The sequence below is a fragment of the Podarcis erhardii genome (genome assembly GCF_964252035.2).
Source record: "Podarcis erhardii genome assembly, chromosome: 1".
Lineage (NCBI taxonomy): Eukaryota > Metazoa > Chordata > Lepidosauria > Squamata > Lacertidae > Podarcis > Podarcis erhardii.
In genome coordinates this window covers 66,170,164-66,192,443 of record NC_138497.1, presented here as the reverse complement: position 1 = coordinate 66,192,443, position 22,280 = coordinate 66,170,164, and the positions used below count along the sequence as shown (strand labels likewise).

General features: G+C 46.0%; 1 protein-coding gene and 1 long non-coding RNA gene across 5 annotated transcripts in view; both read left to right on the top strand.

The window, feature by feature from the left end:
- The first annotated feature begins 616 nt into the window (after positions 1 to 616).
- On the top strand, positions 617 to 1,782 carry LOC309331086. Its single transcript, XR_014151725.1, has 2 exons — positions 617 to 682; positions 1,297 to 1,782. It is a non-coding gene; the product is annotated as an uncharacterized lncRNA (long non-coding RNA).
- Positions 1,783 to 4,547: 2,765 nt separating this feature from the next.
- The window catches only part of WT1 (WT1 transcription factor), a 51,492-nt gene continuing 33,759 nt past the window's right edge, over positions 4,548 to 22,280 (top strand). For 3 of the 4 annotated variants that reach the window (XM_081835627.1, XM_081835626.1, XM_081835625.1), the window contains exons 1-3: positions 4,680 to 5,551; positions 13,910 to 14,032; positions 15,671 to 15,773. In XM_081835627.1, the coding sequence (XP_081691753.1) occupies positions 5,140 to 5,551; positions 13,910 to 14,032; positions 15,671 to 15,773 (638 nt within the window). In that variant the 5' untranslated portion in view covers positions 4,680 to 5,139. The other variant, XM_081835628.1, reaches the window with a different exon arrangement.

The following is a 22,280-nucleotide window of genomic DNA, read 5'->3' as shown; positions in this document are numbered from 1 at the left end:
GGTCCTTTACAAACCATATCTCATACTGAAGCTAAACACACGCACACAGAGACACGATCAGGAAACAAAATAATTTTGCTGACTTGGTTTGATTCGGCACTTTCTTTTAACTGAGAAATATATGGGTGCTATTTTTTAAATGAAGATATTTGGCAATACTGCACTTTCCGGGCACTATATAGTCCAATGAATAAAGAAATCAGCAAACAAAACAAACTTGGGCATTATGTGCGTGTATATATATGCAAGTAACTATGCATATCCAAACTTTACAAGATCCTTTAAAAAGGTATACATTGCTGCACTAGTTTTGAATGTTAAGAAAGTCACATAAGCTGAGTCTGAAATTCTAGATGTTGCCCTTTTCATGTACCAAGTAACCCTGTCCCCTAGAGAGGGTTATGTTAACTAGGTTGTTTAATACCTGCTGAAAAACTGCACGTGACACCAGAAGAGTGATTTGCAACGTTTTACTTCCTCTCCTGTAATATACACCGGTAAGTTTATTGCATTAAATTTCATCTGTTAGGAGCTGTCATCAGAGCCAGATGTCAAAAACGGCTCAGGCTGCCATCTTGAGGCTGAGATTCTCTCGGCGAAAGTGCAACTGGTCTCAGTGCGGTTTACTTCTGAGTCGATGTTATTAGCGTCAGCGTCTGCTCCTATTTTCACTCGTAATAAAGTCCCCCCCCCCCGCCGCCGCCTTTAAGGATCGTGAGTTCAGTGGCGGGACCAGGGGGAAAATATCAGGGTGGGCACAGAAGGGACAAAGTGTGCTTCTAAGTGGGCGACAAAGAAAAATAGCAGCATATATGAATGACAGGAGTTCAGAAATGGGAAGCCAGGTGGGAGGTGAGATTTTTTGGGGGGTGTTGCTTGCCTCCCCCTCGTCTCTGCGGGAATTAATTGCTTGGAGAGAAAGTCATCACCTCTATATGTTATATAGGTTAGTTGGAGTGTAGATAAATGCACAAGCTTGGGCTTGGGTGCTAAATAAAATCTGAATATTAACTATGTGGAGATTTGGAGATGAGTTTTATCATACTCCATGAACACAGTACTTTCATTGTTTTGAAATCAAATGCGGTCCTTCTCTTAAGCTGTTTGCTGGTTGGCGGGCATTTAAATAGATAAAGTACATGACACACAGAACTCCACTTTCCACTAAACTGTATTGTTTATTACATTTCCTTGTAGTAAGTCACTCGCCGTTTCTCTTACAACAAACCCTGTGCAGTAGGTTGGGTTGAGCGACCGCTACTGGGCCAAACACCCTCTAACACCCTCTAATCACAGTTTCTTTTATTGCAGCTCCTCTTCAGAGTCGCTCCGGATCAAACCCCCTAATGAGCGACAAAAGGTTCTTAGGACGAAGTGTCTGTCATCCTTCCTTCCTTCAATCTCTTGCAGTGAAGGGACAGTGAAGGAGAACCAAAGGGGCTGTTTATTTAGTCGGAAAGAGTCCACTAAAGGGATGCCTTTAGAAGTCCACTCTATCTGGAGGGTTGGTTTTGGACCGACCTTAAAATCTCCACGAAAATCCTTTTCGCTGCATTGAGGAATTAGGTGCACGTCAAGCACTCTGTACACTGAAAAGTGTCGTAGAAGCAATAACACATACAGTTGCTACATGATCTAACGTAGCTGACTCTAATCAACAACAGCTTATGCCACAATGAAAAAAAGGGTCAAGTCTTTGTGGTGCCCCTAAGACTCTTCTGTGGTTTCTACTGCCGGAGTAACACAACTACTCTCCGTAAATAATATATACTATGTCCACAACATCCTCCTTTTCCTCATTCGAATTCGATCGAGGGTATGAGTCCTGTATTTCAGAAAGGAGCCTGCTGCACGGTGTAGTGGACTGAGGAAGGCATGGTCTGAGAAGGCCTGGATTCAAATGAGGGTCTCCGTAGTGAACCGGGTCCCTATCATTAGGCAGAGGGAGGCAGTGCTTCAGGCAGCAGATGCTAGAATGCCTGGAGCATCAATGAGAGGGTAGAGGCAGCCTGCCCTGCTTCCCCATAAGCGAACCTGCTGCGTCGTCGTATTGTTAGTGTGGCGGTGAGATCCACCTGCTGGTTCAGGCACATACGACTTATGTGGAAAGCGGGAGGGTCACCACCCCTTCGGCTCAAGTACCAAAAGTGTGTCGAGTCGATTCTGGAAGCAAGAGAGCGGGGAGATCCTTGATAGGTCAATACAGACGACCAGGGACAACACCAGATATAAAAATAAAATCAGGAGGGGCAAAATGAACTGAGGGTGGGGGGTACTTGTGAAAAATGACTTTTCTTCAAGTAACCTCAGGGATCCAGCCACAGAGGGCAGATCCGCCTCAGCTGATGCTGTGAATTTCAAGCTCTTCTTCAGTTCACGGGATTAGAAGAAGAAACCTTCCTCAAATGAGCTCTCTTAGGCAGCCTCATTATTTGTACTCAGAAGTCAGTCCCACTGGTTTCAAAGGACTTGCTTCCGAGTAAGGCGTGCTTGGGATGGCAGCCTTATTCGTGCATACCCTTAGAGGAGGAAGAAGAGGCGGATTTAGTAGGGAAGGTAGTCTGTAGGGCATTTCAATAATAAGGTCTGGGAAGAAATGATGGCAGAGGCGTGGAAATGGTGCCCCCATTCCCTTTTGTTCAGCTCAGCTGTTTGGTGGAGCAATTTCACTATGATTTGGGCCTTAGGTCTGCAGCATCCAGGATCATGAGTCCCTGGGACGGCAGGATGGCGTCTTCTTCCAGCAACTCTTGCAGCCGAACTGGTGCCAAACTTTGCTCTGCTTTCCTTTGGACCACATCAGCGAGGCCAAGAAGTCTTGTATTCTGGGCAGCCCAGGACCTCCGTGCACACTGCCCAGGCTTGCATCCCAGGAAGGTCACTTCAGTGCTCCTAACTAGACAAAAGCAATACGGGAGGCAGCAATTATGAGTTACTGGTCTCTGCAGCCACAGCAGGCGCTGCGATCCTCCAGCGGTTTGACTTCATCCCCGGAGGCGCACTCCTTTGTCTCCCGGGACAGACCACCGATGCCAACAACTGCTTCAAACCCTGTTGAAGTGAGAATCCGCCCTCATTGTTTTACTGTTTGGATGCATATTAACACAACCACGAAGTGCGAAGGAAGCGGTGATTTACTTTAAAAGTCGCTCTCCCTTTCGTTCTACTTTTCCTGTTAGAACATCGCCAGAGTCCCCCTTTCCCTCATTTCAGCCGATGTCACCTTCTTGACATCTGTGCATCTGTTCAGTGCCCTTGATCGTTCTTAGAAACGGGTTGTAATTCATCTAACTGGCTCGGAAGGTGATGGGCACCCACGGATGCTGAGGGAGGGAGACCTCCTGGCTGAGGTGAGATTCGAATCGGAGGCTTCCTGTTTCGCAGCTCAGAGGTAGAGCTGCAAGATGAGCTTCACCAGCGCCTTAAGGCCATCGTGAGCTAGACCGGCTTCCATAAAAGCACATGGCAGGGGAGCCCTAAAGCAGGATTCGACCTCCAGTGAAATTCAGGAAGAAGCACTCTCGGATGGCAGCCGGCCAACCTAATGAATATGAGATGAAGAAGAAGAGGACGGAGTATATTTGTGCCACGTAACACTGGGCGCATTAGGGGAATCTGCGACCCAATCAGATGTCTTTAATTTCAGAACTTCTTAAATCCTTGTGTGCTTCTAGATGATGGACGGACATACTCCGAAGGCCTAGGCTGCTACACAGCATGCATTTAAAGGACCTCCAAAGAATCCTGGGACCTGGAGAGCTACAATTCACGCAGAGCTACAATTCCCAGGACCTTCTGTTTAGAATTATTGCGGGCCGCGGGGCGTGCTTTAAAACTCCTGGTCCGCCTTATTTATTTAACAAATTTTGTGCACCGCTTGACTGTAAAAGCCGGTATCAAAACATTCAAAAAGTAAAATCAGCAATAAGCTAAACACACATAACTTCTCCATGTCCGGACACGCTGGCCTAAATGTTTTAAGCAGCTCTCCGAAAGTTCCTGACGGATGTCAAGGGGCAGGGAGTTCCAAAGTGTAAGGACTGCCATACTACAAGATCGGTTATTTTTTTTGGGACCACTGCAGGACGAGTATTGAGAACAGGTGTTATGTGGGCACGTGGGGATTGCCTGGCTCAGCGTGGTCCGCCCTGTCTCCCAGGGTTTCATCCAGGGAGGGGCATTTCCTTGGAAAGGCCGGGCGGGCGCTGGATTGGGCATCTTCTGCTTCCAAGCGCCTTTTCTCTCCCTGAGCCTTGTCAAAGTTCCCTTCGCAAACTAAGCCGCTTAGGGAGCCAAGCCAGCCTCCGAGCATTTCGCCTCAGCAGCCTCCAGCTTGCCCGGGAAAGAAACCCGGGTGTGTTTAGGTCGGGTGGCTGAATTCAGGGCTCCGCGGCATGCGGGAGGGCTCGGTGCTCCGCCCCTCCGCCCGCGAAATGGCGGGAGAGCCGCCGCGAGAGGCGTCTGCCCTGTCCGCTCCTGCCCCCGGGGCCGCGAGTGCTTCGGAGGCGCGCGAAGGCGGCTGAGGCGCCGAGCGAAGTGTGAAGGGAGCGCCCGCGCTGCCACTGACTCCTCCTCCTCCTCCTCCTCCTCCTCTGCTGCCGCTGCCGCCTCGCGTGGCTCCCCCCTCTCAATTAGCTGAGCTTTGGGGACTTCAGGGCAAAGCCGCCGCTGAAGTAAGAAGTTCAAGGCGGCTCCTCAGTCAGTCAGTTCGCGCCTCCCTCCTCCCGCGCAGCCAGTTCAGCAGGCCAGGTCTTCCCCTCAGCCGCTTCCAGCCAGTCCCTCACTCGCCTTTTTTTTGCCGCGCTCGCCTTTCTATTCCCTCACACCCGCTCTCTCTCTCTCTCCCCTCAACTTCGCTGTCCGCCGGACCCGCAGGCGACCCTGGAGACCAACCTTGCGCTGTCGCTTTTGCCCGCTCCCGCAGGGCTGGAGCCGGGGAGTTGCGTGCCCAACCCGGACCCCGCGTCGCCGAAAGGGCTCGGCTCGGCCGCCTGGTGCCTCCAGCCGGACCCGGGCAGGGGCCAGAGCGCTTGGAGCAAGTGCGGCGCCGGAGGAGGAGGCGGCGGCGGCGGCATTAGCGGCGGCGGCGGCGGCAGCGAGTGGTTCCCGGCGGCCAGGCGGAAAGTTTGCGGCGACGCCATGGGCTCGGACGTGCGCGACCTGAACGCGCTGCTGCCTCCGGCCGTGCCCTCGCTGCCGGGCAACGGCAACTGCCCCATGCCGGTGAGCGGCGCGGCGCAGTGGGCGCCTGTGCTGGACTTCCCGCCCGGAGCGTCGTACGGCTCGCTGGCGCCGCACTCGGCCTTCATCAAGCAGGAGCCCAGCTGGAGCGCCACGGAGGCTCACGAGGAGCAGTGCCTGAGCGCCTTCACCGTGCACTTCTCCGGCCAGTTCACCGGCACCGCCGGAGCCTGCCGCTACGGCCCCTTCGCGCCGCCGCCGCCGCCGCCGCCGCCGCCCAGCCAAGCGCCCGCCAGCCAGGCCAGGATGTTTCCCAGCGGCCCTTACCTGCCCAGCTGCCTGGAGAGCCAGCAAGCCATCCGCAACCAAGGTAAGGCCGCCGCGTCCATTGGACCCGCCGCGTTTGCGCGCCAGCCTGACTGGCTGCCTCGGCGGTTCTCGCTCGCCTCCCTCGCCGTGATTGACAGCAAGGGCTGGAAGATGCTCGCGTCGGACGGTGCCATCGCTGGCAAACGCGGGAACCCGAATCAGAACCAGACGGTCTGTTGAGCTATCCCCGCTCTCCGCATTTAGCCACGGGCTGCTACAACCCAGTTGTTACATAAAGAGTTGGTATATACGGCGGCCTGTGTATAAATATCTAGATATTTCAGGGGGAAAGTTCACACGGGTGTTCCGTTCACACGTGTCTTCCGACGCACACGTGCTGCAATGCGAGTCCACGCGAAAGCAAGTACCGCCGAGTTCCAGGGGCAAGTCACGCTGCAGCCTTCCTCCGGAGGGAGTGCGCCTAGGATTGCAGCCGTACTTCGCTGAGAGTACGCCAGCAATCTTAACCATTGTAGGGATGTGCATTGTTGGTTTGACTGCATTGTAAATATACCCCTTCTCAGTCCAAACGACAGCCGGGTCTATGTGGAATCGAACGGGAGTTGCTTTTGAAGGAAGATAAAAATCGGGTTGCTAGAAATGTGAGGTTCGGCTGCTCTGGAATTTCCCATTTCAGACTACGGGGAAAGCAATAGGTACCAGATTAAGCAGGCGGCAGGTGAATACTTCCGAGCTGGGTGTTGGGGTGTATTAGAAGCCAGCGGCACTCACCCCATGTAATTTAAAACGATAATTCTAACCTTTTTTTAAAAAAAACATATAATAGGCGACAATGGTGCATGTCTTTAATTGTGTCCTATCCAGCTTGCGTTGTGAATTATAGTCGTCCCCCCCCCCACACACACATGCAGAGAAATTACTACGAGATTAAGCGGTTTGAGGGTTTGCGGCTTCAAAACTGCAATTCAAAGCGTCGGAGCTTCTAATCAGTTGTGGTCCTGAAGTATTCGCCATGTGTAACAATTATGACATTTAACGCCCCACATGAAGCTGGAAGGAAGGGGGTGGAAGTTATCCGGCGCTTCTTCTTTGGGGGCTGCGATACAGATTCACTACTGTACAGTCACTTAGCACTGATTTTGTGGTAGCTGCCATTTTTAGTGTTAGCCTTTCCGGCTGTTCAAGTACCGGATGAGCATAAACTCCGCAGACTTCTTTTTTCCTAGCGGCCTTCAAAGAGGTAGATTCAGTGGTGTTTCAGGAAAACAAACTTCTCCACCCTAGTAGCGATGCTGAGTTCAACAGGACTTACTTTCTTCTAATAACTGTACTTAAGGAATGTAGGTGTACATAGGATTGCAGCCTAAATGAGTTTATGAGAAGACTCGCTGTTATTGCCTTACCCCATGTGCAAAAAATTCCCCGTGTATGTGTGTGTAAACTATCTTTAACAGTTCTTTGGGATATCAGTCTTCCTGTCAGTTAGCGTTCGTTTACTTATTCTCACTCCAGTGGTGCCTGGTGTTAGTAAAACTCTAAAATCCGTGCTCTGAACACACGCCCACTTCGTTCCTTTTTTAGCTAACAGGTTGTAGTGCTACTTGGAGATATCCTGGCAAAGTACATAATGGCGCTCTTGATTACCCTGCGAAATGTTTGGTTAATGTTACAGAAACCAAACCGCGGGAATGACACTTACCAAGAGGAATTTTAAGATTGATTTGACTGGAACTAAATTCCATAAACTACCTTATGCAGCTTGCATGCAGGATTCTTCTGCCAGTCTACAGTATAAGCACTGGAGATGGTGGAAATTATCATATAATGGCTTTCCTCCTGCAACGTTCTTTTTTAAGGGCCGGGGGTGGGAGAAAGGTAACATTAGGCAATTGGCTGACCTGCTCATATTGAGAAGCTAAACCTGCAATGCCTTGTGCTGAAACGCGTGGGTTTTTTTCCGCGCAGAGCTTGGCTGAATAACAATTTTTACACAATATTGTAGAGGAATATATTAAAGCTATAGTTTAAAAGGTGTAAGTTCTCAGGGGAACGGTGTACTAAACAGTAACCCCTCCCATCCTCAGCAATAAGTGTGTGGTAGTAAGTTCTATTGAAATCCATAGGACTCAAACTGCGATCCTAAACGCACTTTCCTGGGAGTAAGTAGCAAGATACTCAGTGGGGTTTACTTCTGAGAAGACGTGTGTAGAACTGCACTATTATCTCTTTAGACTCGGGAGTTTATAAGAACAGTTAAGCTCGGAACCTCTGCTGCACCCTAAACAAATAAATTGACCTAGACATATAAATTCTATTGATTTCGGTAGAAGACACGTCCAAATAAGAATATGTAGAATCCCATTGACTCAAGGAAATTTGTCTCGAATCGAGTCATATTCTTATTCTGGCTGGTCTTCTATTTAGGAACAGGAAAACAGGTGACTGTAAAACTGGAAGCAGCTTGAAACAATTATTCAACTAAACTGCTAAATTGTTCTTGTTTTCATCTAGATTCCTATATGTAGAAGAGAAAGGCGTGTCCTCTACTGCGAAATTAGTGGGACCTAACCTTAGACCCTGCAGCTCCAATTCAATTCGGGGGAACATCCAGGTGGATTGTTTGTCACCTGAACAGTTTATTGCGCCCTGAGTTGAGTTGACTTGACTAGTTGACTAGTTTTCCTAGGCAATAGCCTACTTTAGCAGATGCATGAAGTGGAAGTACTATATAATTATTGGTGAATTCCAGAGAATTATTTGTTGTGAATTCCATAATTACTCGTGGTTGCTTCTGCAACTTGATCTGTTGCGATACAACACCGACTGAGGCTCTCAACAGCGTCTTGGAGGGAAGGCATCTTGCAGAAAAGCGAAGGACCTCCTTTCGCTTACTTTGCAATTGTCCCTTGAAAATGCGGTTCTGGAACAATGCAGAGCAGCCCAAAGTATGATTAATTTCCAGTAAGAATTCATTTAATCGAATTAACAGTTCACAGTACTTCACACAGTTCATACAGTTCGCCAAGTTTTACTTTTGCACGAAACCACTCAGTTTATCATTATTTTAAGGAAGTTACCAAATCAGCATGGCTAAAATTTGTAACACTTCCATGGATAAAGTGAGGAGAGAGAAAACTTTTTAAAATCCTTTTTAGGAAGTGTTACCTTGTTGGCGGGTTTTAAGACCTAGAGCTTTGTTCTGCAAAATGTTAGGTTAGGGAGGCAATCTCTTTCATTATTTTGGGAAGCCACTCCTTTTCTAAATAGCAGTTAACCTCTCCCTCCCCCCAGTCAAGTTCTTGCATCTGGGTCAATAGTAATTTTTTATGGACCCTGCTCTACTGGAATGCTGATGTTTGGTTATTGGGTCTGACAATTTCTGACTCCTTAGCGAATTCCACATGATGATGATTCCTATATAATGTGTGGGTTTCTGTGTATCATGGGGGAGGGTAGTTAAATTAATCAGAACTGTCAGAATGGAACAGAAGTGCAATTCAATTTCTTTTGATGTGAACTGCCAACCTGTTCACCACCAGTTGATTTTCATTTATTTTCATTTAGATATTATTTTTATTCCACTCCTCGTTCAAAAAAGGCTCCCAGACAAAGACTTGCAATTTGAAAATACACAACACAAAAGGAAAATTGATTGGGAAGGAGAAGGAAATAAGCAAACTCAGATATAAGTGATTAGAACCTCAGAGTACTTCTCTTGCTATGTTGATCCAGTTGCATGTTCTTCGTGTATCTTTCTCCCTGTATGTATGCATGCACATACCTGTGAACATATATGCATATATAATACATACAGTAATTTTTTTTGAAGAACATTGCTTTGGAATTCTCTCATTGCAGTTAGAATTGTTTTGCATTATATCACTTTATCATGTGTCGATTAAAATTCACATCCCTTCTTACACCTTTTTTTTTGTGTGAGACCAGAAATATGTTTGTTGTCAGTTATTGTTAGTTGTTGCAAAAGAATCTTTCTAGATTAGCTGAAGTGTACAGATATAGGGAAAGAGTTCGAATGACAGCAGGATAAATGTAATTGTTAACATTAAAAGAATGCAGGGGAAATTAGCACAATTTATCCTAAATCCATGCTTTCCCGTGGACACATTAATCAACGGCAACTTTTATATTCTGTTTTTAACAAATCAGATTAGTGTTGTTGAAAAGTGCTAAATAGAAGTTCCACAATTGAATTAGTTCTCCTCGCCTTGTTTAGTGATGAGAAATCGCTTTTGGAGGCGTGCATTTTGTCCATACGTCCTACGTCCGAGACACGGTAATTCTGTCAGAAGCCAGAGGCTATATATTAAATCAGAATAGCGAAAGAAAATAATTTACTTTGGTAGGGCAGTTATGCTTGTAAAATAAGAATTCGAGTTCTTATAACTGCTGTTTTGAAATGAAAATAAATATCCATACTTTTGATTTTCAAAAGGGCGCATTGATAAATATGGGTTTCTTGGCAACGTGAGTCTTGGTCCTGATGAGTGACAGGTTCGTCCAGATACCTTAGATTCAAACTTAGATCCCCGATCTTTATATACTCGAAAGTGAGAAAGCTGGTGATAACAATATGCTGGTTTGCTTTAATTACTGCATCACAAGACCAACGGTGAGGAAGAGTATGATTTTTAAAAAAAATGTAGAGAAGAAAGTTAACGATAATCCAGAATAAAAACAAACCACCAGCGTCTTTCTAGCTGAAACAGGCGAAGGCAAGAGAGGGCAGGGGAGAGCACTATGGCAGGACACCAAGGTTTCATTGGGTGGCTGGGAAGAATTTGGAGAAGTTGGCAAACAGTGTTTTGGGCACGAATGTAATGTTCTTGCTTTGAATCAGTCAAGGTTGAAGTTTAGGTTTCAGACGAGTTTTCTCCGTGGGAAAGATATTACCTTGACGGTTTTGCCAAGGCTTGGGGCGGGGGGGACCTTCCTGCTTTGAATCTCTTGCCCCGTCCGCGTCCCCCTCCCCGCCGCTTCTATTCTTCCATGCAGCTGTGCTCCTCCAACAATTGTATCCCTTCAGAAGATTTGTCTTCTCCGCCAGATGTCCAGATCTCAATTATTTTCAGCACATTTTAATCAGCCCGGCCTCCGATAAAGTCCTAATTAAAGAGCCCTCGCTATCAGAGGGCTGGTTCAGAACTCAGCCCCCTTATCGCATTCCTGAAGCTGTGGGTCAGGCAACACCGGGAAATGTGGCCAAAACATCATTCTGCTCCGAGTCGAATTGTGAAGGTCACCCAATAAAGTTGCACGCTGGGCCAAGAGTAACGAACAGATCTGAAGTGTCAATGCTTCGGGGAAAGTTGAAAAGGAAAGAGGAGGGAGAAAGGGAGGAGGCAAACCTTTGCTTTGTGGGTTATGAGCGGAGATAAAGAAGCCCGGGACAGCTGCAGCAGGGAAGTGCAAGGGTTGGGCACCGGCTGTCAACGCCGTCCGTGCGCCGGGGGGGGAAAAAGGAAGGCTGCGCGCAACAGAACGCGCCAGGCGCACGCAGCAGCCTTGGAGAGGCGCTTCCCGTTCTCTGCTCCACCGCTGGCCAACTGGCAAGGGGAAAACAGTGCTGGGCACCTTCCTTCGCTTCTTGTGGAGGGAACTCTCTGCCTCGCCCTTCAGGCTCAAACGTTTTTGCACCCCTGCGGCAGGGATAGGGGTGGGGAAGGGCAGTTACCAAAAGCGCTTCAGGAAAGCGCGTTTTCCAGAGAGGACAAGATAAGAATGCAGCCCATTTCATATCACTGTAAACACTGTGATTTAAGCCCGTTTACATTCAGATCTAGGATATACTGGAGCTGCAGCGCTATGCGCACTTGCTCGAGAGTAAGCCCCATTGAGCACAGTGGCTCCTGCTTTCGAGAAAACGGTTGCTGAGAAAATATCGTGCTACAAAGAAACTTGCTTCCAACCAGGCGGCCTTTAGACTCATTTCAGCAGAAATAAGTTCAGGATCGGGACCGGCTTTTAATCCTGCTGACTTCAGTGGAAACCGGTCGATTCAAATCTAGCTATTTCACTGTAAAATCTACCTCACTGTAAAAGTTTGCAAGAATAGGAACCACTGCAAACGTTTTCTACCGGAAGCAGGTACTCCAATCTACTTTATACTGAGACCCTAAAGCAAAAGAGTTGCAATCCGCGTACATAATTTTCTTCTGGATCAGCGCCATTGGCATCAATGTGGCACTCCAGGAGACCAGCACAACTGTACTTTAGGACAAGAGCTTAATTCTACGATCCAATCATTGTTTTCTAGAGCCAAGTTCCGTTAAAAGCTGTGAGATTTACTTCTTAAGCAAATGCCTTCACGTTCCGGGTCTTATTTACACTAAAGCAAAAGGGCCCGGTACTCCGATTACCTAAATTTGTAAATATTAACATAAGTTCCGTTCCAATCGGTAAAACGGTTCACAGGCAGAATAAACCAACGCGGGTGGCTTCCAGATTTCATCCAATGAATTTCAATGGGTTTTTACTGTCAAGGATGGTTGAAGCGTGGGCATGTTTACCAGGGATCACGTTTAGGAAATCAGTAGTACTTCTGAGCAAGCATACTAAGTATGTTTGTTCTCAGTACACAGATATGTGTTTAGCAATACAGGTCTAAATTGTCTTCTACCAGAACCTTCTTTGTTTTATGTGTTTCTGCTTTTATTTGGGTTGTTATTGAGGGATCTGGAAGAATTTCCCTTTCGCCCTTCTCTCCCGAGTTCTGTCACATTCTGTCTAACATCCATCGTGATCACCCCCGATCTACTGCTTATTGAAAGAACGGTCACTCCATCGGGAGTCCGCCAGATGCATCTAGCGAAGTAGGCTGTTGCCCTAGGAAAGCTCATGTCACAGAAAAGTGTGCAGCGGTGCTTGCTGTCTCTGCGTGCGTTGCACAATCTTGCCTGCCCTCCTGCCGCCAGTTTGGTGTTCTTGAAAGAAACGGTGGTCTTGAAAGAGGGCGGGGCGGGGCGGGGCGGGGGTTGAGAAGACGCTAGTCTTTAAATGTACCTAAGAACTTTGCAAGCATAGAGCTTAAAATATATTTTTAAGTCAACATAACGTGTGGTTGGGAAACCAAGGGTAGATCTCATAAGGGCTACACTAAACATTCTTTGGTCTTGGGGTAAATGCTGATGAGCCGAGAAGCCTCAAAGATAATATTACTTTGTAATTACTTTTTAGCTGAAGTTGTTTAACTGACTCCAAGTAATTAATGAAAGTTGGTGTCCAAACGCCTGATTTACGATTCGGTGTCACCCTGAGGTCACTAGAGGCGATCCGTTTCCATCTGAATTCACTCCGGTTTTTTTTTTTTTTAAATAGGCTGTTTATTATTATTTGAGCGAGCAATTTTCGCTTAAAGTAGGAGGCTATTTTTCATTTAACGGCCTGCCATTTTTATTGCAGGCTCTTCAGAAAGTTAATCTTATAAAATAAGTGAGAAGTTAAGAGAGAACGAGATTAAAGGGTACCTTTTACATGTGAATCGGCAGACTAGTTTGCTCAACAGACGGGGGACTTTCCCTTAAATATGAGGAAGAATTAATGAAAGCATCGCTCACTGCGAGAAGCGACCGGCCTGCCCTTTCCAGGCGTAGCCAAAACTCCTGGCTCCTAATATCCCACCGAAGTATCGATCCCAGGCTTGACTAGTTTTGACAACAACCTTTGAGCCTCGCCATCCCAACAGCCTACTTGGTACCTAGATTCCCAAACACAAGTCATTTCCAAGTAAACAAACTTATGATCTCGTTATGACTTGGCAGCAAGTCACATTGAGATCAACGTTTTTAAAAAAAAGTGTTTGGAACTGTAAGATTCTCCCCCCTGCCCACAGCTCCTGCAGCACGTGCCTGAGAGCCTCCTACTCAGTCCTCCTTGCTCCCAGAGAGAAGCGGCACTGCCGTCATTTTACAAAAAGAGAATTGAGGCACATCGTGGGGAAAGTAATTAGACGTGCGCCTCGGATGTTAATGGATCTCTTAACACCCAATGATTCCCCTCAGCAGATCTTGGCCACCAGCAGCCTGTGTGCTGATGTTTATGGAAAGAAAGAGTTACCTTCCACCAGGCCGAGCTCGGATGCTAATTCAGGAATTAAGCAATGACGGAGAAAGTGACGCAAACAGCCCCAAAGACCAGATTTAGAATGGACTCTCACCACAGTCATAAACACAGAGAGAACTATTTTGGTCACGCCGTGGGTTTATCTGGGTTCATTGAGCAGGCTCTCTCTTCCCGAAGGAAGGAGCCCCCAGCGGGGGCTTCAGGTTTTCGACGCCTGCCTGCCCCGGGTGGGGACATTCTTGCAGGAAGCCGCTTCATGAGAAAGTTCAAGGGCAGGCGATTCAACTCCTGGTTCTTGACAATGTTGTTCTCTTGGCAGGTTACGGCACGGTGGCGTTTGATGGAACTCCAAGTTATGGCCACACCCCCTCTCACCACGCAGCGCAGTTTACAAACCACTCCTTCAAGCACGAGGATCCCATCGTCCAGCAGACGTCTCTAGGTAACTACTTAGGCTTCTAGGAACCAAACCGAAGTAGTTTTGAGACAAATAAGTAGCGAACAAGTTAGTGGTACTGATAATCATGATCAGGATGGCATCGGTTTGCCCTTATGTGTACCCATAAAAACTCCGCTGCTGTTCAAAATATCTTCTCGGAGATTATATCATTGATAACGGAACACAAATGTGGTTCTGTGCACATAAAAGTACATTAATCATAGCCTAGACAAGTGTAGATTTTCTGAAGCTCATATGACTTCAATAGCGCAAACCTAGGCCTGACTGCTCCTAAGTGTCTCAATGAGTTCAGTGGGATTTATTCCAGTTTAAGAGTCGAATAACCTGCATTGAATACAGTAAAGATTACTTCTGAATAAACATGCTTGTGCACTATAAGTAGTAGGTTTCATTGAAAGTGCAACTTTTACACACACACACACACACACACACACACACATGCTTATGGACAAAAATCTAAGCTCTCTCCTGCCTAAGTGGACACTTCTAGTTTGTGTGACTAGATTATATTACTGGCTGGTAATTATTGTGATATTATTGACTAAATATTCAGGGCATAAAGCAGTCAAAGTCAAGCAGATCCCACTGAAACTATATTGGGATTTCAAGCTTGATAGTGCCCTTTGTTTGGATGATGCTCTTAGCATTTACAAAAGGTGTTTCAAATGTTGGAAGTCTTAATGCTACAATCCTGTACACAATTACCTGGGAGCAATTCCTAATAAAGTCATCTTCAGGACAGCCAGTATAAAGTTGGCCATGCACCAGAGCATGGGTAGGTAAACTAAGGCCCGGGGGCCGGATCTGGCCCAATCGCCTTCTAAATCCAGCCCATGGACGGTCCAGGAATCAGTGTGTTTTTACATGAGTAGAATATGTCCTTTTATTTAAAATGCATCTCTGGGTTTTTTGTGGGGCATAGGAATTCGTTCATTTCCCCCCCCCCAAAAAAAAAATATAGTCTGCCCCCCCACAAGGTCTGAGGGACAGTGGACTGGCCCCCTGCTGAAAAAGTTTGCTGACCCCTGCACCAGAGTAATCGTGCTGCATACAAAAAGTCCCAAATTTAATCTCTAGCTTGCTTCTATAGCTAGAGGTGGGAAATGCTCCTTCTCTGAAATCCTGGAGAACACTGCCAGTCAATGTAGTGTTATAGGCAATACTGAACTAGATGGATAAATTATCTGAACTGGTATAGGGCAGCTTCCTATGGTCTTACTTTCATGTAACAAATGGGAGGCTGAGAAAAAAGCACTTTGCAGGTTTATGGTTGAAGGGAGATTTGAAGGTTTTATCATCCGATAGCTCACACAGAACTGGAGATCAGACGGAACACTTGCAAAAACAGTTTGCTTGTTTTCCATAAGATTTTTGTCAACGGCTACACAGCTTAGAATAACTATAAGCCTTAGCTCTGTTCTATTCAATGATGAAATATCTACTGAAAATGGAAATAATTATCAGTTCCAAATTATTGAAGACTCAGGTGCCCCCTGTCCCATCGACTCCTGAGCATGAGAAAAAGCCCTTCCTTTAGCTTACAGGATGTGACATTAACCCTTCTGAGCATGGAAATCAGCCCTGCTGTGGGGTAGTAACTTCTCTATGGTTTGTCTGCAGGTGACCAGCAATATTCGATGCCTCCTCCTGTTTATGGCTGCCACACCCCGACGGACAGTTGCACGGGCAGCCAGGCTTTGCTCCTGAGGACCCCATACAACAGGTGCGAAGCCTTTAGTTCTGGTCTCTTCATCTTCCAGTTCTTTTGTGTACAGTTCACCTCCCATATATTGGCAAAACAGCTTTATTGTTGGTGCAAACGCCTCCGAAGTTGAATTGCTGTCCTATACCTCCTCCTTTCTTCTTCACCCCACCAGACTTTATTTATACAAAACTGTCATATTTAGGCCTCCGATAACATGAGAAACATCTCACTTTAGCATGTCTCTAATTCTCCTTTCAGAGAATTAAAGTTGACAAAATATAGCCGTAAATATTAAAACGCAAGGACAGAAAACCGTGTTGCTCTTAGATGCTCACATTTGTTTGTTATTAAAAATATATGTGATGTGGCAATGTTATTGGAAGGTACATTGGATAGCACCTAGCCCAAGCCCCTGGATTAATACAGGATCTGCAATGCCTTTCCTTACCAGAATCCCTGACAGACTGCCTTCTAGCATTTGCTTTAAGCACCTCCAGGGAAGAAGGGCCCATCACAACTGGAGGCAGTCTCATCCACTATGGAACAAGTGTCTCCTAATGTTTGGCCAAAATCTATTCCCTTGCAGTTTCTACCCTTGATTCTAGTCCTGCCGTCTCGTCAACAAGTATTTTATTCTACGGACTGCCCTGAGATCTCGTGATGAAGGGTGGTAGATAAATGAAACAAACACCGTATCTATTTTTGTTATTTTAAATCACTCCACTCTTGTTGCAATTTAAAAAAAAAATTAAATTCATAGATTTCTATCCCACCTTTCCTTCCAACGAGCCCATTCAATTCTCATTGAAAGGATTTTGTGACTCTAGGCCCATATTTGTTAACAGTGGCTACCATTTGAAGTGGATTTAGTCTTGATGATATAATGCAGCAAAAGCAAAAAAAGAATCTTGTTGCCCCTTAAAGATGAATAAATTTATGGTAGCCCAAGGTTTCATGTCCCAATTAACCAGCCAACCTCTTCAGTTTAAAAAAATGGTTTCTGACACAAAATGGGTGTATTTTGTATAGAGCGTTAATTAGTTGTATTTGGTGCTAAGCCTGGAACAACTGGGTTTATTCTGTGTTTCATCCAAGGCTTTGTGTCTTGTCCTCTGATAAAGCTGCATTCAGATCTAGAAAGGAACTTGACCCTTTTCTCACAGTCCAGTTTACTAGGACCTTGGAAGCAAGTTCAGTTTAGGGTCCACTGAAGTTAATGGGACCAATCTGGCTGGACACAGAAGTATTACTCAGTTTAACTGTGCTGGGTGCCTGGTCTGTCAGTGATATGGAAAATTAAGGAGCTTGTTCATTTGTTAATTAGTAAGCGAAGGAAAGGATGCGCTCCTTAATTTTTCTCCATTCTGGTCTGTAGCAAAAGTCCATCTGTCTGACAGAAAGGAGGAAGGGAGTTACCCGGGTGTGTTTCTTTCCACCACCGCAGAATGGCAGGACCAAATAGGAGCCACTTCAAAATGTCAAGGCGTCCCTGAGATAGGCAGCATCCCGAAATTCTGGGGATGTAAAGTTTAATCAGCGCAAACGGCCTCTTACCAGAGATGGATACCAACTGTGAGAAAAAAGACCAAACTGCGGGGTTTCACAGCAAAATAATATTCTCATTTTTTCAAAGTCGGATGCGGGATGCAGTACCTGAAATAACATCACTACAGGAGATGTTGGTAGTTAAAAAGCTTTTTCTTTCCCTGCCGATGGGGGAACCGAGGTTGAAAACGTAACTCGCTCAAGGCCATCCACACTGTGCTGATTTTAAACAAAACCGTCCCTTTCCATTCTATCCGGGCTTAGCTTTGTGGCCCCGCCCGTCCAGCAGGCGCTTAAAAATCAAAACAACCCCCATCTGCTACCCTTTGCCTTGGGACCGGTAGCTGTTGCCCTTTGCTTTGAAGCGATGGTGGAGCGGGTCCGGGGCCGAGGGGAGAAGCACCTTTTAAGTTTGTTTTGAGCTTGTTTAGGAGCCTGAACAAAACCCTCCACTCCGCTCTCTCCCACCTATGCTTCAACTTTTGGTGAACTTGGAACCAGTCCCATGTCTAGGGAGCTGCTAAGAAACGTTCGGCGCAAAAACAATGTACTCCTGCAAAGGAGAGCGACGCGGACTTTCGTTCTAACTCTACTGATTGATATTGTGCCGCTCGGTTCTAGAAGCCCCTTTGCTAGTGAGCCTGACTTGAAGTCATTGAAGGAGGAGAGGCGGGAAAAATAGGGTGCATGGATGGATGGAGAGAGAGAGAGAGAGAGGGAGGGAGAGAGATGTTGCACAGGAATAACCGTGGGGAGCAAATCTCCTCTGCGCAGTGCGCTCCTCTGTGAGACACCACGATTTCTTTCTTTGCTGGGTGTGTTTAGCAGTCAGTTCCACTGTTTCTAAAGGAGCCTGGTCCCAAGTCTGCCTGCTTCGGGTAACCTCCTGAACATGGTTCCAGTAAATCGGGGCTGCGGAGACTCCTGTGCCTCTCACATTATTTCAAATCAGGGCAGATCAAAGGTCTCCGCCCCGCGAAACCCCACAAGGGTCCTGTCAGGAGGGCCAAGGTGGGGCGGGGAGGGGCGCGCGGACCTGAGCGCCTCTCCTCCTTGGGAGGTGTTGCTCTGCAGGAGTCGCGGAGCCGAGCGTTGCGCTTGCTTCATTAAGCTTAATGAGTGAGATCCGAGTGGAGCAGGGCTGGGGTGTCAGCCGTTAGCGGAACCGAACAAAGTATCCTCTAGGCTCTGTTTGTCGCTCACCGGTCGGTGCCAGAAGCAATGCGGCAGCAAACGAAGCGGAAAGAGATGCATTGTGTAGCCAAGACTTCGGCTCTAATAGGCTCCCTAGATTCTATGTCCCATTCATTATTGTCGGATTAAGGGTAGCTCTTTTCTGCCCAAGTAATGCATCTCTCACCTGATTCGCCTCGCACATAATCCGCGAGGTTTTCTGGTTTAGGTTGCCCAAGAGTTTCTTGCAGAACCATGATTTGCTGACTCCAAAGGCCTCGCTGTGGCATCAGCCTTCTGCAAACTACTTTATTCATAAGCTGGCCTTCTGGTTGGATTGGTTGAGGGGCCACCACCTCTCTCCCCTTGCTTACACCCAAGTACTACAAGTCAAGATGTTGCTCCATAGAACAACTTCAATGGGACTTACTATTTCAAACCAAATATGCATGTTATCAAAATGCCTCTACCTCCTTAACCTACTTCTTCATTCATTTGAGAATTTGTTTAGTTTTGCCTTCCCATTGTGGTAGATATGAAGATACTCAGTACGAAAACTGAGGAGCAAACTCTGAGAAACTGAAATGACTACATTTCTCAAGGATACTATCTTTGGAAGCACAATTAATAATATTTAATGACTGGCTGGAAAGACATTCACTCACTGAGCACAATTCCTGTCAGTGACCACAGTAACTTGTTTATGAAAAAATAATAATACTTCGTTCTCCTGACTTAATAACAGCTAGAATTTCAATAAGATAACTTTCATTATTTTAGAGATACAGTAGTAGGCCTGTTGATCAAACTGGGTAGTAAGCCTTCTGAGCTGCACAGGAGCCCTCTTTGGACCAGAACCACCCTCCTATGGAGAACTCCTTGATGCCAAGACAGTGCAGAATGGCCAGTAGCAAAGGAGTGGGGAACAGGCTCCAGAAGATTTGGTTCCTAAGCAAGAAAGTGGTGTGCTTCCACTCACTTACATCATGTCCTTACTCTGATGCTTCCATTATTTCCATTTTGAAGGCCATGGCATAACAAGTTGCAGTACATTTTGAAGTGCAGGAGCTTCTCATGACAGTTCCCACAGCCACACTCCCTGAGGAAAATGCAAAAATGCAGCAGCTTGTTGATACACCTCCACCCCACCAAAGAGCAACAGTACATAGCCTAAAACCCATTTTATTAAGATCAGCTATGGCAGTCATAGAATAGTGATCTGGCAACGGGTGTGTGTGTGTACTGGTTTGCATGTTGGATTTGGGCTGGAGAGACCTAGGTTCACATCTCCATTCAGACATCAAACTCACTGAGTGAACTTGAGCTAGTCACTGGGTGAGCCTTTCCACTCTGTCCTCCACCCCCCCCCCAAAAAAAACCCCTTACAACTCTGGCAAATGAAGTCCTGGCATATTACACCACTGCTCTTTCTATGCAGAGAAGTATCAGAGCTTTGCTCCCCTGTGTTCCTGCTCCACTATACCAATGGGCATGACAGCTCTCTGCATATGTTGCTAAGAAGCAGGAAATGGGGATACCATAGCTTGGCATGTGCATTTGCACACGTGGAGTCCTAGTACTGTGGACAAGGACCTGTTTAAAAATCTAATCTTTAGAGCCCCAATTTATACCATTTTTTTTTTGTTTTTGAGGTTTAAAATATCATTTACAGTGTGTTTTCATAACTTTATTTGCAACTGTGGACTAAACATTATTTAACGCTGATGTTCTCATAATTCTGACAAAGCAACCAGATTATGTACTAAGCAGATACATTTTGCAGTTTATAACATGAGCAGAGCTGTTCAAATCTGTATCACTCAGTGTCCCTCCATTTAACAGCTTGATCCATCCATGGCCAAAGAAACAACTTCTACAAACAGTTCTGTCAAAGTACCCCAAAGCATAGGGTGAAAGTACTTTTGTACTTTTCAAAAACTATTAAAAAGCCATAGCACCTACTGACTAAAACTGCTGGAAGATGTTGATTTGTGCTGCTGCAGATGCACCACGCCATTTTCTCCTCTCTCTCTACCTCCTCCCTTTTCAAGGAAGCTTCATTTTCACTCTGTGCATGTCCCTAGCTTCCTACCGGAATCCTATAACTTTTCACAGTACAAATATTATGGTGGACTTTTTCTTTTTTTTTGGTCCTGCTTTTGTTTTAGTAAACGTTTCTTCCTTGTAGCAAGAACAGTTGCCAAGATAGCTCCTTTATCTATGAGTGTGTGTACACACTGTGTGATAACGTGCAGCCAGTGCTGGATGCAGGTGCCTTTTTGGAGTGCTGTATGCATGACATCATCCCAATGCCTTCCCCATCCTGCACTATTTGCCAATCCAAAGCACATTTTGCTGAAACCGTTGTAATCTGCTTTGTGCCTAGCATGCACTTCTCAAGCGCTTGCTGCAGACATGTGTACAGAGAGACTGCTTTGTCAGGTCACCTCCTACTGGGGCAGACCTACTGACATTGCAGGGCTGTGCCACTCTCCCTCACCATGTTTAACTTGTCAATGAATGAAATAAGTAAAACAGGAAACAGTACAGTGACTTACTCACCTCTGTATACTTCTGAATACCAGTGTATCAGCACACCAGTTTCCACCTCTCTCTTTTGAAAGGGCGAAAAGTACCTGAACTCAGCGGACATACTAATTGAGGAGAGGGGTCTAGAGTAAACCAGTGTGCACTAGTTGGAAAACATGCCCACCGGTGTGCATAGACAACACAGATATTAGCTGCTGCCTTAGAGGAAGTTATTGTGTACAATTGCAAAACGTTACATACAAAAGCACACTGTGAAAAAACAAGCCCTATATGTTTGAAAGGCTACTTGTATACGCAGTTTATGAACTGAACTGAGAGAGTCTGAAAAACTTGCATGGGATTATGCTGCATGAGTGAAATATTTGAAAAGCGGAATTTGTCCAAATACAGCTTCTCCTGTCATAGCAGAACTGTTAAGTAGGAAAGCTGTATCTGGAAAAAAATATTCGTTCGTTCTATATAACCCTTAACAGACAGGAATCTCCTCATTGTTGACTTGGCAACCCTAGCTGCAACATAATATCTGTTTTTCAAGAACGTTGTGTTGGTGTTTGATGGTCAGGCGCAGAAGGCAAAGAAACACCGACTCCAAACATGCATTAGATATCCAACAGTTGCGGATCTATTAAAATGACATTGTGAACTTTTCTGTATCAGTTTGATGCAGTTTGATGCAGTAAACATGTTTAATGCTGAAAATTTACTATGAGTCACACTTACAAAGACTTTAAGAGTGGAGGAGTTGCAGTGCAGATTATAGCTCTTTCTGCACCAAGGTCAAGAACTCGTAGGCAGCAGTACAGGCCAAAACAAACTCTATATGATCTACTACTGGTTTCCTTTTAAGTCCCCCCCTTTTTTTGCTTAAAGTTAACTTCCTTTTATTTCACTCCAACTGACATTAATCCCTGTTGTATGAATGTTTTCCCCTCCCCCTACTTCATTTTCAAAACATCTCTGGAAGGGAAGACTGACTTTTGTAGTACTTTCTTTGCAGTGGCTTAGGAGGTTCAGTTCATAATAATTGAAACAATCCAATTATTTCCAATTAGTTCTAGTACTTCAGACTCATTTAAAGCAGATATTTGAATAGATCCATTGGTTCAAAAAATGTATTCTATTGCATGTTGATATGTAAGCCAATTTTAATGAGATGTGAATACTGTTGTGTGCCATCCCAATCTATGATTCCAGGGGTTGCAGGCACTGACCCAGGGTTCGGTTTCCTCGTAATGAGGGACAGCAGAGACTGGGGCG